General features: G+C 49.8%; 2 protein-coding genes across 7 annotated transcripts in view; one reads left to right on the top strand and one right to left on the bottom strand.

The window, feature by feature from the left end:
• UBAP1 (ubiquitin associated protein 1) overlaps positions 1-8,597 on the top strand; it is a 71,235-nt gene extending 62,638 nt beyond the window's left edge. For all 4 annotated transcript variants that reach the window (XM_070795012.1, XM_019966436.2, XM_019966435.2 and 1 more), the window contains 3 exons: positions 5,942-6,124; positions 6,828-6,929; positions 7,457-8,597. In XM_070795012.1, the coding sequence (XP_070651113.1) occupies positions 5,942-6,124; positions 6,828-6,929; positions 7,457-7,597 (426 nt within the window). In that variant the 3' untranslated portion in view covers positions 7,598-8,597. The remainder of the gene's footprint in view (positions 1-5,941; positions 6,125-6,827; positions 6,930-7,456) is intronic.
• Positions 8,598-10,004: 1,407 nt separating this feature from the next.
• Positions 10,005-15,705, bottom strand: part of KIF24 (kinesin family member 24) — a 72,399-nt gene continuing 66,698 nt past the window's right edge. For all 3 annotated transcript variants that reach the window (XM_019966418.2, XM_070795008.1, XM_019966417.2), the window contains 3 exons: positions 12,752-14,998; positions 11,475-11,568; positions 10,005-10,725 (listed from right to left, as the gene is read on the bottom strand). In XM_019966418.2, coding sequence (XP_019821977.2) covers positions 10,585-10,725; positions 11,475-11,568; positions 12,752-14,998 — 2,482 coding nt within the window. In that variant the 3' untranslated portion in view covers positions 10,005-10,584. The remainder of the gene's footprint in view (positions 10,726-11,474; positions 11,569-12,751; positions 14,999-15,705) is intronic.

Consider the following 15,705-nt stretch of genomic DNA (forward strand, 5'->3'; position numbering starts at 1 on the left):
GGATATCTCTGAAACCATAATCAGCCTGCTCTTAGCTGGTAGAAAAGATGAGCTTTGGCCTGCCTTAGAAAGAGTGCAGGTTCCCAGCGGTAACGTTCTTGATAAGTGATTGTTTCTGTGTGAGTGCTTCCATTGTCAGAGAGCTTACTGCTGCCTGTAAATGTCCATGGACCTTGGCCCAGAAAACTCAGTAGAGTGCATAAACATCTCTTGTTTTTGTTTAGTCGCTCAGTCATGTCTACCTCTTTGCGACCCCAAGGACTGTAGCTCACCAGGCTCCTCAAGTCCATGGGATTTCCCAGGCAAGAATACTGGAGTGGATTGCTATTTCCTTCTCCAGGGGATCTTCCTGACCCAGGGATATCTTCTGCATTGGCAGGTGGATTCTTTACTGTTGAAGTCCCCAGTGAAGCCTGTAACATCTCTTAGCATGGGCCTTATCCTAATTCGCCCTGGTTTGTGGTTGGGCTCTAGTCAGCAGGATACTCCTCTCTGCTCCCTAATTCATTGCATGCTTTAGAGAAATTAAAAACACTCCAGAAGGTTAGGGATCCTTAGCCACCACCATCTCCCACCCTCACCCCCATCTAACTTAAGAGTGTTAAAGTGAACCATTGAGAGACCAAAGCCGGTGAACTAATTACAGAAGGTATTTCTCAAACCAGAACACTCATCATTCTTTGACACATCTGATTGTGCAGTTTGTTTTGGGCCCATCCATTTTAGGGTAGTAGGGTCCCTGCTTCATCCCGGTCTGGGGATTTGCTGCCCTATGGGGGCAGCTTTAAACAGACTTGGAGTTGTGGTGATCTTTTAAGGAAGCCGAGGTCCTTACTCCTAGGGAGCAAAGCCTAGTTCCATCCTAGGCTTTGCTCTAGGATGGCTTTCTATCTTAGTGAGTCTTTGAAGCCGCTAGTTGGAACCTTTACTGGTGAGAGAAGCACTTCTCTTCAAGACAGTGACTGGAGGTAGGGGGTGATGGTCGTCAGCTGGCCCGTATACATCCTTCACATGGGAACTCCCAGGGAATTTCCAGAATTTAGTTCTTGTCATCTATTTCAGGCCCAGGGTTCGGGTCTCATTTTTCAGATTTTCATGTGTCATTGTTTGTATAAACTAATGTTAGCAGTTGAGAACTCCAGGGGTTATCTTGAGAGGAACAGTCCTGTGATGCGCCCTTACTCTGTGCAGCACAGAGCTGCCTGCTCTAGCCCTCATCAGTGTCTCTGCCCCGCTGTGGCTCAGCCCCGCCAGAGGCCTTGCTCTGCTCACAGGTTAGGCTCATCTGCCATCGGGTTCTCTTTCTCTAGGTATGGCTGTATATTCTCCACTCTGTCAGATAAACTTCAGTGAAACATTTGCCTTCTTCCTTGTACTTGAGTTCTCAGTTTACTTCCTGTAGCCAGGAAGGATACGAGAAGTGCCAGTGCACTCTTAAATTGTATTTCAAATGATTTCTGATAATATATAATCTCTTAGCTTTTTGGTGCTTGAATCTGTTGATCATTTCTCATGTTGCCATTGTTTTAATACTTAGAGAGTCACTCTCCATCTCTAGATTAAAAAAAGGAGAGGCTTCCCTTGCGGTCCAGTGGTTAGGAATTGGCACTTCCATTGCCATGGCCCTGGGTTCCATTCCTGGACAGGACTAAGATCCCACAAGTCACATGGCACAGCCAAAAAACAAAATAGGAAAAAAATAGAAAGCTTTGAAAAAGAAAGACACAAAGAAGAACTGAAACATTTTAAAAAATAAAAAATGAATTTATTTTTATCAAAGTAATACAAGAATATTTTAATGAAACCAAGTAGCATTTAAAAGGCTTGTATTGAAAAAGAGTAGTTTCCTGCCTCACTTCTCCCTGATTTGTTTTGCTTCCCATAGTCAGGTACTTTTAACTCTTCAAACTGTTTATACTGGGATTTATCTCTATTTTTAAATTGGATGCTTACATTGCATTTTCTAAATTTATTAATTTTAGACAAGTTTATACTTCCTGTTACAGTAAGTTGAGGATTTAGCCCTTATAGTAGGCTTTGCTCCACCTTCTTGTATCTTTCATCATATTTATATCACAAGTTTTGGTTCAGTTAATGTTAGTTAATATTATGATTGGGATGGTATACTGTGGTGGTGATGAGGATTTTCTTGGTAGCTTTTATTTCTTATAGTTTAACTGCCCCATTAAAAATTGTATAATTTCTTTATGCCTGTTGCTAGTTCTGTCCAAATGCTCCAAGAGTGTCAAAAGACCTAGTGATAATTTTCTCATTCAAATACATTCAATTTTGTTAGTTAACCTATTGTTTTTGAATCCTTGAATATCCAAAAATGTCTAAATTTTATCCTCGTGTGTGAATAATAGTTTGGCTCAATTTAGATTTCTTAGTTGAAGATCATTTTTCTTAAAAAATTTTTAAGACGTTACTCCCTTAAAAACAAAAAAAACTTCCAGGGACTTCCTGGTGGTCCACTGGTTAAGAATTTGCCTGCCAACAGGGGGACATGAGTTCAGTCCCTGGTTGGGAAGATTCCACATGCCTTGGAGCAGCTAAGCCCGGGTGCCAAAGCTGTGCTCTGGAGCCCGGGAGCTGCAACTCCTGAAGCCTGCGCACCTAGAGCCGTGCTCCGCAACACCAGAAGCCACCGTCACGGAAGCCTGTGCACCACAGCTAGAGGGTAGCCCCAGCTTGATGCAACTAGAGAAAAGTGCACACACAGCAGTGAAAACCCCATGCAGCCATAAATAAATAAAAATTAAAAACAGAAAGCTCTCAAATTGAAGTACAAGCACCTCTGATTTCTAGCAGTACTGTGCCATTCGGATTTCTTCCCCTACTCCCAAAGCTTTAGGGATCCTTTTTTCATTTCTGGAGATTTGACATTTACCAGTGTAAATGTCACTTATTGTGCTCATCTTCACTTATTGTGCTTGACCCTCCTGGATCCTTTCAAGCAAAGGCTCAGCTCAGTTTTCAAAATCTGGTTGTTGTGGTTTGTTTTTGGTGTTATACTTTTCTGTTTTCTCTGTTCTTCCTATAAGCTGGATGTTGGACCTCCTTGGCTGTTTTTCTAATTTGCTGTCTCTTTTCTCTCTCTTTGACTTTATGTTTTACTATCTGAAACGTATCCTTGACTATCATACCATTTTTTAAAAATCTCATAATCTTTTAAATAAAAGCTTTATTTTAAATTTCCAAGTGCTTTGTCTTTTCTCTCTTCTGGTTTGGTCTTATGTCCTTGGCTTTGGCTTTCTGTTCACTTTTAAGAGTGAATCACTAAAAGAAAAACAGTCAAAATGGGGGGAATATGTATGTTGGGGTGTGCCTGCTGGTTGTTAAGACTGACTAGTTAGTTGGCTTTGAAGTGAAAGTTACTCAGTTGTGTCTGATTCTTTGTGACTCCATGGACTGTAGCCTGACTTCCATGGCTCCTCGGTCCATGGAATTCTCCAGGCAAGAATACTGGACTGGGTTGCCATTCCCTTCTCCAGGGGATCTTCCCGATCCAGGGATTGAACGTGGGTCTCCTGCATTGCAGGCAGATTTTACCATCTGAGCCACCAGAGAAGGCTTTGAAGAAAGTCAAAGTGAGGTCGCTCAGTTGTTACCGACTCTTTGCGACCCCACGGACTGTAGCCTACCAGCCTCCTCCATCCATGGGATTTTCCAGGCAAGAGTACTAGAGTGGGCCGCCATTTCCTTCTCCAGGGGATCTTCCTGACCCAGGGATCGAACCCGAGTCTCCCTCTGCCTGTCCCTCAGGCAGACGCTTTACTGTCTGAGCCACCAGGGCTTTGAAGGGAGCTCTGTAAAACATCAACATATGAAGATCTTGGGGGCTATTAAAGTTTATCTAAGAATTCTGCTTGAAGGCTAAAGAAAGTGAGGATACTGAAAGAGGCTTACTCAATCCCGTTTTGGTTCTTATACCTCATTCTGCCATATGCTGTGCCTGGTGTCCTCAGTCCTTTTTGGTATTGATTCCGATTTTCTAGAGTAAACCTTGGATCTCTGCAGAAGGTGGGTTGGGGAAGGTCTGCCTGAGGGTTTTCTGCTATCACTGCCTTCGTACTTAGCCTTACCCCAACAGTACCTGGTGCTTCCACACGCTGAAACCTTCTCAGGGGTCTCCTGCTGGACTGACTCTCCATCTCCCACTTTAACTTCACTGTTTCTGCCAGTTATTCTGCCTCCGTTAGCACTCCACCTTCTAAAATTTCATTGAAATACATTGTCCTCTGTTATGCCTTCTTTTTCTAAGGTTAATACAGTTTTATTATCATTTTAGTAGATTTTGGAAGGTAGAATCAATGTATCAGGGCCCAGGCTTTTCTAGCTGGCTCAGTGGTAAAGAATTCGCCTGCCAGTGCAGGAGACGCAGGAGATGCAGGTTCAATCCCTGGGTTGAGAAGATCCCTTAGAGGAGAAAATGGCAACCCATTGTGGAAAATTCTGAGGACAGAGAAGCCTGGCGAGCTACAGTCCTTGGGTCACAGAGAGTTGATTATGACTGAGCCACTGAGCACACAGACACGCATATCAGGGCTGTGTAAGTTTCAAGCTCAGAGCCAGGCTTCCAGCATTCAGAACTGCAAGTGACATTGTACCTAACGTCTGAGAGCTCCTTCTTGTGTGAGAAGTACTGTGCCAGCAATGCGAACAAGATGCTGTTTGGCTATTGGTATTTTCAGGCCCAGGCAGAGCCTGCCCCTAAAAAGACAGAGTCTTGGGGCCTGCAAAGTGGCCAGACTGGTGTGCTCCAGTTCCCATGCCCTGTCGTGACTCTTGTAACCTGATGACTGAGCCCCAGGACTGTACTGCCTGGAGTGTGCTCTGATGAGAGGGTTCAGCAGACACTGCAGGCTTTGAGGCTTCTTGGCTTCCCCCAGCTGACTTGGAGGAGAGTATCTGGTTATAGCTATAGAATTTTGAACATGCTTCTAGGATAAGCAGGCTTCTTTCCTCCTCTCTTTCTCTCCCCCACCCCCCCAAAAAAGGAGAGGGTTAAATAAAATTTTCTTGGATGATTTTTCCTGGTTCTTGGGAGATGAGCCAAGTTGTCAGAGAGCTTTTCCCATGGTGGTTCTGTCCTTCAGCCTGGGAGTGAGCTGCCTTTTTGCCTTGGGGCTGATTATTATCAGAAGTGGTGGTAGGGTTTAAGTCTGGGAGTCTGTCCAGTCAGGCTGGGGGCCGGTGGTAGGAGTAGGCCGCCTGTAGCCAGTGCAGTAGAGGCTGGGCCCTAGGGACCATGTTCCAGTCCTTGAGGGTACAGCCTGGAGGGGTGGTAGTCTTCAGCCTTGCTTTTGAAGGACAGTAGCTGTTGCAGGGAATCAAAGCACAGTACACGGTGTGGGGCAGAAGGGCAGTGCCCTCAGAGCATGGGAGCCCTGAGCTGGCCGTCTACCCAGCCCAGTGATAGATGTGACGACGACACTGGGACGTGATGGACATGGTTACTGGGACAGTCAATTCCGGAGTGAGGGGGTTTGAGATTAATGATCCCTCTAGTACTCAGATACGGCAGTTTAGGAAAGGGATAATGGAGCCCTGGAGAGAAGTCATAGCAGCCAGCAAGGTGCTACCAAAGGCGCTTTTCAGAACTTCGTTCTCCACTGCAAACCCAGGGGATTTGGGCAGGAAAGGGCATGTGCTTTCATGGAGCTTCCTCACTCTGCAAGGCGGGATGAGGTCAGAGGACAGCCACACTTGCAGGTGTCTTCCCAACTTTTCTGTCCCTCAGCTGGAGCTCCCGTACCCCTCTTTGTTCTTCCTCAGGACGTCTGGCCAGAAATCTGACCCTTTCTTGCAGGCAGGTTACTTGACTGGAGGTTTGATTAGGTCAGGATTGATAAACCCCTGGATTGGGCCACTTCGGTGACTTGTCTTCTGGGGCCTGGGTCTGTCTTCTTGCCTTAATCCTTTGTTTCTTTCCCACTAGGTCACACCTCCTAATTTCTCAGTGTCACAAGTGCCCAACACTCCCAGCTGTCCCCAGGCTCACTCTGAACTGCAGGCGCTGTCCCCCAGTGAGCGGCACTGTGTGGAGACAGTGGTCAACATGGGCTACTCATACGAGTGTGTCTTGAGAGCCATGAAGAAGAAAGGAGAGAATATCGAGCAGGTGAGTGGTTAGCCAGCCACAGGGCCAGGGGCAGGGGAGAGGTCCCCGATCTCGGGAGCTGGAAGTGTCCTGCCTCTGTCCTAGAGTCCCTCACTCACAGCACCATTGTCTTTTCCTGTGATTAGGGAGGGCGGGCAGGACTCAGGGGGGGCTTTGTTGGGGGTTTCCAGCAGCGCTTGTGTTTTGGGGGCTGCTTTGGGACCTGGGCTGAGGGACAGACTTGGGAGTCCTGGAGTTGAGGACTACCCTATCCAGTTACCCCCTTCTCTGCTTCTCCTGAGGCAGTGGCAGAATAGGCTTGAGGTATGGTTAGATGTCTTCTTCCACAAATGTCTATCCTGTCAGAAGCACCCAGGCAGTTCTAATCTAGGGTACTGGAGCCCTAAGCCTTGGGGGCACTTTCTGACTTGGGTGGTTTCTTAGGAGAATATCCTGCCCAGGCTATGGGGTTGACGTCAGTTGGGAGATGTGAGTCAGCTGTGACAGGAACTCTTTTGAAGACTGTCAGTGCATATTTAGAAGGGTGTGTCTGTCAGCAAATAGTCACTGAGGTCCTGCTGTGTTGGACACAGTTCAAGGTACAAAGTCAAGTCCTATCCAGGATGTAACAGTCAAGGTGGGGAGCAGACGTGTTGATCTGTGTAAGACTTTTGGGAAGCACAGAAAACAGTGGTAGTAGGTGCTAAACTCTTTGTTTTCTTAGATTCTCGACTATCTCTTTGCACATGGACAGCTCTGTGAGAAGGGCTTCGACCCTCTTTTGGTGGAAGAGGCTCTGGAAATGCAGCAGTGTTCAGAGGAAAAGGTAGGCGCCTCCATGCTTCATGGGAACCCTCTGGAAAGAAGGGACAAAGCAGTCTGTCTTGGGGGCACTCCTGTTCCACAGCCTTCATCCCTCCCGTTGACTGTAGGCAGAACTAGTTGGAGCAAGAATCTCCCGTGTCCAGACAGGCATGTGGATGTTTGGCTCACATGGAAGTATCAGGTTGAAGACCGTCAAAGATCCCAGGGAAGGGATGGAAAAAAATGACTTGGGCAAAAGCCATACTTTCGGATGATGGGGGAGATGGCTAGTCATTTTGCCTAGGCTGGAGCTCCTAGGTGGGAGCATGGATGTGGATGGTGGGACCTGAATGAAGGTCGGTAAGATTTGGGTCCTGGCTGTGGCATCAACCTGTCTTCCTCCATGGCCCTCCTCTGCTTGCTCAGGGACCTGAGAGGCTCCGGCAAGGATGCCCTCCCGAGCAGCCCCTTAGGCGTGTATTTTGCCGCTCAGCTGTACTATGTGGCCAGAACCCTTTCTTGAATCTGTATTCTCTTACTTCTCTTTAGATGATGGAATTTCTTCAGTTAATGAGCAAATTTAAGGAAATGGGCTTTGAATTGAAAGATATTAAGGAAGCTCTGCTATTACACAACAACGACCAGGACAGTGCTCTGGAAGACCTCATGGCTCGGGCGGGAGCCAGCTGAGATGAGGCCCTGCCACGGCCCTGCCACAGAACCACCCCTGCAGGAGGCCCTGAGGAGCCCACCTGTGGGGAAGGAGAAGGGGCACACTTCCGGATTTTCTTTTGGGGGTGGAAGGTCAGGTGTGGAGACTGTGCTTGCCAAGTCTCTACAAGCCTAGGTCCTGAGCTGGGGAGAAAGTGGGTAAGATTTGGGCATGCACATGCCCCCAGAACTGTCCTGGCTCCTTCCATATTAAAAGTATTTGTATCCTGAGAAGTGTCCTTCCCGCCTTGGCCCTCCGGATTGACTTCTCTGGTCTTTTTGGGATTTGTATGGCTTCAGCCGAAACCTGGCCCAGCTGCCAGAAGGAGCTGGGGAGGAGGAGGTGGTGGGGCCAGACTCAGTGCTGCTTCGGGGCTAGATGTTCCCTCGTCCGCAAGAGTGGGCTGACCTCTAATCCAAGTTGAGTGCAATTGAAAGGTTCTTCCAGGGTTTTGTTTTTTCCCCTTTTAACAATGTCACTTAGTGTGACACTGGTTCTGCAGTGTCTCTGAGGTGCAGAGAATGCCCTTTACCCCTTGGGGCCCTGAGTTTGCCTTTTCTGCCAGGCAGTTACCACACTTCCCTGCCCCAGCCTGTTTCTTTTGGCCTGGTTTGGACTACAATCTTCTGCTACCCAGGATTTTAGAGCCCCCAACTCTAGGAAGCAGTCGTCAGTTTAAGGAATCATTTGTCCCTTCCCAGCACATCAAGCAGGGAAAAAGCAGGCCATGATTTAGTCCCCCACACTAACTCCACCTCAGTTCTCCCTGGAGAACAGCCTCTCCCTCCGGCCCCTGCTCTAGGACGACACAACGAATAACACCTAGTCATAGAAATCAGTCTCTTTGGTTTGTTTTGTATTATGTTGTACATCATTAAAGATCTAAATACAAAGGATATACAGTCTTGATGAATCTAAAGTAATTTGCTAACTATTTTGATTCTTCAGAGAGAACTACTAATAAAAATCTAAAAGGTATATCCTGTTGTGATGATTTCTTTATTGCCAAGGAATGTTTCGCTGCAGGGTGGAGGTTAGTGAGTGGTAAGCGGATTTGCTGGGGATGGAACAGAAGCTAACCATTTTGTGTCATTTCACTCCTTTCTTCCAATTCTTAGGCCTGTGGAACCCAGGTTTTTGGTTTGCAAAGGCAGGCCTAGATACAAGGGTCTGTTTAAACCTGACCTAGCTCGGTCTCTGGGTTAAGGACATAGACATGTGCCTTCCTGCAAGACTGACTGTGGAAGTGAGACAGGCTGGGCCTTTGGGGGAGACACTCAGAAGTGAGGAATAAGTCCCTTGTCCTGTGAGCAGCATCAGGCATATTTATGTGTTGCACAGGTAGGACGGGGATTCAGACTGCTTCACTAGCTCTCAGTGGTGCTGTTGTATTCAATGGCACTAGATTTATCCCAGCTTCTTGTCCTTAGTTGTAATACTCTCTCCCCCACAGTCCTCCCTGTGCTCTTGGCTTGGATGGGTCTCTAATTTTTGTAGTGATGATGTGAGGATACAGAACCTTTGGGCTGGGAAGCAGTAAGCTGGAAAGAGGCCGCCCTCTGGTGGTCAGATGAGGCATGGCCATTGTCTCAGAAAGCCAGTTAGCCTGTCTTCTGGCCTTTAAAATTAATTAAACCCTTCTTTTAAAATTTGTAGAAGTTATCCTTTAACTTCTACAAGAGGTCAAAATTTCATATGAAAATGGGTGTCAGGGCCAAGGCTTTGACATGTGAATCTCAACTTGATCCAAGGCGGCCTTGGTAAGTGATTGACTACCTGGTATTTCTTTTTTTTTTTCATGTTTTGTATTTTTTAATAAAGTTTGTAATCCAATGGACACACAAAACAAAACTGCGCTGAGAAAAACAGTTTCATAAATTAGTAAGTGTTAGGAAGTTGAGGGAGAGGTCAAGGTCACAGGAAGAAGGGAAGCCAGTCTTTTTGTGTGTGACACTTCCAAATTGTATGGGTACCTGGTATTTCTTAAGCTTCTTTCTGCTAAAAAGATACACAGCAAACAACTCACATGAAGGGGTGCATGTATGTGTGTAAAACTGCTTTCGAGTCTCACTGGCCAGAGCACTTACTGCCAAGGCACTGAACACAGGCCACTGAAAGGGCGAGCAGATGGCCAGGGCGACCCTGGATAAAGGTGAGGCTAGGAGATGGACTTGCCTGAGATACTCCAGCCATTCAGCTATTCTGTCGGGGAGTGCGGTGAGTGAGGACTCACAGATAGCACTTAGGAATATGATGCAGGCAGATGGTCTCAGCAAAAGGCAGAGATTGGAAAAGAATGCAGTGGTGCGAGCGCCCTCTTCCGTCTAAATACTGGGTTGCAGGGAGGGAGGGGAACTGGAAGCAAAAGACCTGTCCCACATCTGCTCCTGTTAAAGACATTGAGTTACGGTTTATTCATTTTACATTTTCAGAAGCTAACCTCCCGAGGGCTGGTGGGGCAGATCTCACCCAGCCCCCACCCACTAGCACCAGCGTTTATAGTTTTTGACCAAGTAGTCCTGGAGGAAGGCACAGAATCCGGCTGGTAAAACCTCTAGGCTCAGCATGTTCTCTCCCCTAGCTTGCGACCTCCAATCTATAAGTTACCGCTGACCAGCCCGGCCCCCCCATCCTCAGACCCCCAAATTCAGAAACATCTACAGGGTTATTAGCCCCAACTGTGTTTCCACAAAGGGTCAGTAATGCAAATCTTCAACCCCAAAGAAAAGGGAGAGACCTATTAGAAGTTGTTCAGGCTCATCTGTCCTTCCCGGCAGAAGCCCCTGTGCTTGGAACTGGACAGATGCTCGCTCTGAGAGAGGAGCTGGGACCCAGCCCAGGCCATGAGCGGTGAGGGAGAGAGCAGCATGGGTGGGACAAGGGAGTGGGTGCCGAGATCTGCAGGGGGACCTGGTGGAGGCCCCTCCAGCTCTTGAGAGCCCAGCCACCCCGTACCAACTCCACTCTAGGACACCGCTGTCCTCTCGGGGCCTGCAGCTGGCTTGTGGCAGGCCAGGTATAGCTGTAGCTGGCTCCTCAGACTCTGGATGCACTTGGACTTCAGAACCATGATTTCATCTAGCTGGATCACAAAACCTTCAAAATCCTGAGAAAGGAAACAAAGGTCAAACGGAGCTTCTGCTGTTACTGGCCCTCTGTCATATCTGCTTTTCTAATCCCTTCTCTTGCAGGAGGATTTCAGAGCCCAGGCCCTTCCTCCAGTTGGAAAACCTGAAGGATAGTCACCATGGCATAGGGTGGGCCCACTTCTCTACAGAGAGAGGTATCTGCAGGGCAAAAGGGTGTTTTTGTAGAAGTACCTCTGGTCTGCATAAGGCAAGTCACTGTTACGATCACAGGGAGGGGCCTCCAACAAGCCACTAGGAAGGCAGAATGGCAAGGAGAGAGGCTGGAAACACTGACCTGGGAATGGGGAGTGTCACGCCATCTCCCACCTGTCCTTGCGCCCCTCAAGCCAGCTCAGAAGAGTGGCAAGAGAAGGCTCAAAGCCTCCACAAAGCTACAGTGTGGCAGCAGAGCCTTTCTGAACACACTGCAGGAAACAGGGATGACTATCTAACTAGCTGGACTTCCCTGGTGGCTCCGTGGTAAAGAACAGGCCTGCCAATTCAGGAGACGTGGGTTCAGTCCCTGGGTCGGGACGATCCCCTGGAGAAGGAAATGGCAACTTAACTCCAGTATTCTTACCTGGAGAATTCCATGGACAGAGGAGCCTGGTAGGCAACAGTCCATGGGGCTGCCAAAGAGTCAGACATGACTTAGTGACTAAATAATGTCAAACTAGCTGCAGGCTAAGTCCCAAGAGCCCTGGAGGCTCCAGCCAAGACCACTTACAGTAGGAGCCAGCTGGCTCATCAGGGTCTCCTCCTTGAAGCCCAACTCAGCCATTTCATCCAGCTGTTCCTGGTGTGCTTGGATGACCACCTGCCTGGGAAGCAGAGGGGATGCTGTGAGCCTTGGGCCTCCCATCTCTCATGGGCAGCTTTCTGGAACTGAGCCTCATTTCTAGGCCAGGAGCTGCTTCTTCCCAAAGAGGTCGAGGCTTTGATGGGAACGAGCTCCCCACCATCTCCTGCCTCTTCACCCGTTCTTTTCAGGGCTTGTCAAGGGACTAGGGAGTAGTTATGAGGTACTGGGAAGAGACAGTGGCTTTGGGAGCTGCCCCCCAGGGCCTCCCAGGTTCACTGAGACAGGGCTGGATGCTGCTTCTCCTCCGCAGGAGCTGCTCACAGCTTCCCTGCACAGAAGCTAAAGGCTGTGCCACTGCAGCTGGCACATGGCACAAGGTAGAGCCTGCCACCTAGCCTGTGGGCATTTCTCCTCTGTGGGGAGTTCAGGGACCAGAGCAAGGGGGTCTGGGCTAGAGGCTGGAGGATCTGCCTTCTGTCACACCCCCCTGATGGGTAGAGACCACACAACAGCATGATTGTCCTTTGGCTCTAGGTGGGCTCCTGCCCTGGACATCCCTGGATGCCCTTCTCTTTGCCCAAGGCCCAGGCCAAGCCCCAGTGAGCAGGCAGACAGCTGGCCCTGGGAATCAGGAGCCAGAGTGGAGGGCTGCGGCCTCACAGAGAAGCGTCTGTCACCACCCTGCCCTCCTGCGCCTCTAGCCCTCGACCCTCGCTCCTTTCACCTCTTCCAAGGCTGTGTCATTCTGCTGCACCATCCAGCCTCCTCTGGGGACAGCAGCACAGTCAGCAGCCGGTTTCCCACCTTTGCCATCCTGGAAGGTGCCTAGAATGCTGTGGCTCTGGGGGCACAGGCTGCTGCTGCTGTGTCCTGGGACAGCACTTCCAGGAATACATACCCACCAGAAGGAAGAGGATTCTGGTCTCATCTCGAGTCTCAGGCTTGGTCACGGGATCAGATCTTCCCTTCTCTCCCTCACATCTAGCTTTCCCAGGCTGAGGGCCCATCCTCCCTGGCAGGCCTGCTCCAATACATTTTACTCCTACTGCTCATGTCAGATGCATCTAGGCAGGCTCCTTTGAAAAGGTGGACAAACAGCCTGTCTCTGAGCCAACCATAGCTATTCCCAGGACAGAACAATAAGCTGGCATGGGAGTAGGGATGCCAGAGGGCCCGAGTCTAGGTAGGAGAGTCCAACTTACTGTGCATGTCCCAGGGCAGGCTGACGGAGTGTCCCGGCGGTCTCAGGAGAGCAGCTGGCCGCCAGGGGAGAGCCTGGCCTTGCTAAGGACCTTGGGATTGGCCTATGTTTGAGCCATGCAATGTCCTCTTTGTAGCAAGACAGTGTGATGGGGTCTGTGGAGAAACCCAGTTCCGGCCAACTGGGCCCAGTCGGCTGCTTTCTCTCCTGGGCCCTGGGCTGGTCAGCCACATCACTATTTCCAGCTCGGGGGGTGAGTGTAGGCCCAGCATGGGGTCCTCCAGGATGTAAGGTGAGGAAGGGCTTTCCCAGGAAACCCTGGGAGCCGTCCAGCTCTGTCTCAGCATTGGCATCACGGTGCCCCCGGGAGAAGAGTGTGGTCCCTCTGCTCTGGCAGGCCTCCCCCGGGTCAGCCTCCCCGCTGGGCAGCTCGTCAGGTGGGCGCTGACGGATGGGTGATGGGGACAGAGCTGGAAGACTGCCCCCAGGCTTGTCGTCGGGGGGAGATGAGGAGAGCCACAGGTGCTCGGTTGCCGAAGACGTTGGCAGGACTGCCTCTGGATCACCCGATGACACTGTGTGGCCCATTGCTGGCCCCTCTGTGTCCACTGCCACGAGACCATGCGCAGTTCCATCCTGGGCTGGCTGCTCCCAGGAAGGAGCCCCCCCATCATCCAGGCTCTCCAGGAGGGACATGGTGAGTGGAGCCATCAGTCCAGAAGCATACTCGGAGCATGTGCCTAATTCACCTTTAGAGTCGTCTCCTTGGAAAGGGTTACTGTTTTTCATTGTTCTCGTCTCCAGAATTGGGCTGTCCTCACTGACTTCTCTCAGGGGTGTGCTCACTGTGTCTCTCTGGTCTGGGGATCCAGGAACTGCGATGTGGGATAGTGAGCAAGTGAAACCATCTTCCTCCAGGGATGGCAAGCTGCCCTCGGCCTGTCCAGGAACCTCACTTCTGAAGGCTTCCTGTCTGAGGTCAAAAGCAGGGCCGCCACCCCTTTCCCGATCATATACAGAGTCTACCTGTGCGCAGTAAGACTTCCCTGCCAGGTCTTGTCTGGGAGAAGGCCCTGAGGAGTCTAAGTCCTCCTCTCCACTCCAGTCCAAGGGCACCTGACCTGGGCTGTGGCAGTGATCGAGCGCTATCCTTCTGTGGCCTGCGGGGTCCCTGGAGTACACCCAGCTTCTAGTTACACCCTCCTCGTCACCATCTGGGCTGAAAAACAGACTCTGCTGCCTTTCAGCCACCTGCTCCTCAGGACCTTGCTCCCTCTGATGAAGGAAGAACGAGCCTTCGCTGTTCTCCGGGCTCTTTCCCTGCTTTGTGGTCCTTTGACAGGAGGCGTGTGAAAAAGAATCTTCACTGAAGTCGCTGTCATCAGGGTCCTCGGCTTGGGGGACTTGGGCTCCATCCTGACTCTCAGCACGATGAGGGTGGAAGGGAGGAGGGATGTCACTCTGGAGCTGTCCCTCTGGGGGCCGGGACCGGCATAAAAACCTTTCCAGGGGTTGGTACTGTAACTTCTGCTGGAGGAGAGGTGGCTGCTGGAACTGCTGGTGGTAAAAGCGCAAATGCTCCTCCCTTGCCTCCTGCTGCACAGGGATGTTGTTGGTCCAAGCTTCAGAGGCAGGCCAGCTCAGCGCACCCACCTTGCTGCCCTGACCGTACTCCACTAAGCGCTGGACGCTGCCAAAGGAGAGCTCGCCTCGAGACACAAGCTGCTTCTGCACGGGCTGCACAGTCTGCACTCTCTTGCACCGGGAGGGCGGCTTACCACGGACCAGGTCCCCTCCCGGGCCTGGCGCCCTGCTTCCCCAGCCTAGGGGGGTTTTGTTGCCAATTGGGTTTTTCTCAGAGCATAATGCAGCTGATTCTTCTGCCCTTTTTATGGCTACATGTCCAGACAGCATGGTTCCTTTGCTAGAGCTAGTCTGAATGACCCACTCTCGGGGAGGACTCCCTTGAGAGCCACCCTCTCTGCCAGGAACCTTAGGTACAGAAGCAAAAGGGATATTGGCTGGGTGACTAGCCAGAGGATGGGCCTTCCCTCTCATGGAGCCAGACGGCACTGTGAGAGGCTGCTGAAGCCCCAGCTTGACTTTTTTGGGAGAATATTTGTCCCCTGGCAAGGCCACAGGAGAGCTCTGAATTCGTTTTGGAGAAGCGTTAGAAGAATTTCCAGATGTTCGATTTCGACTGTTAGCTGGAGTGCAACATTTAATGCCTTTCTTTAGTTCTTTGACCCTGTAAATGACCATTTTATGTTAATGTACATTCCTGTAATTCCCTTCCTATAGCTTTCAGAGAAAACAAAAACCAAAAAAAAGTATTACAAGAACTGGGAATTATTTTTTTATCTGGGAGACAATAAAGGAAAGAATAAAGTGGATATTCTATTTCAACATGAAATACGTCGCTTTACTTGAACAAAGATCAGTTGTCTTCTCTGAGGATGTTAGCATGCATCCAATATTCCATGATCAGGAGAGTGTTTGAAATACCACAGATCCATGTGAGAGACAGGCCAGAGGAGCTGGTTTCAGAACTTATGTCCACGCAGGGCCCATACTACATTTCCTAAAGATCAGCCCATTCAGGAGCCATGTGTCTACTCCTCACCTATTCCATAATCAGAGCCTTTTTTTCCTGCAAACCACCTCCTTTTAGGCGTCTCTGAAAAAATGAGTTCCCTCCAACCTGCTGGGCACTTCAAGCAGCAAAAGCTCTCAGAAATAAGTAGGCTTATGCTAATTCCATGAAGGTGGAACGACCTGTCTGTCCCCAGGGTTTCCACCTCAGCACTAAGCGGTGTCTGGGCTCAGACCATTCTTTGTTGTGGGGAGCTGTCTTGTGCCTGCGGGATGTTTAGCAACTTCCTTGGCTTCTACCTTGATCATAGCAGCCTTTCTTTCCTGTCACAACAATCAAAATTGTCTCCAGACATTGCCGAA

This window comes from Bos indicus, chromosome 8 (assembly GCF_029378745.1).
Source record: "Bos indicus isolate NIAB-ARS_2022 breed Sahiwal x Tharparkar chromosome 8, NIAB-ARS_B.indTharparkar_mat_pri_1.0, whole genome shotgun sequence".
NCBI classification, from domain to species: Eukaryota; Metazoa; Chordata; class Mammalia; order Artiodactyla; family Bovidae; genus Bos; species Bos indicus.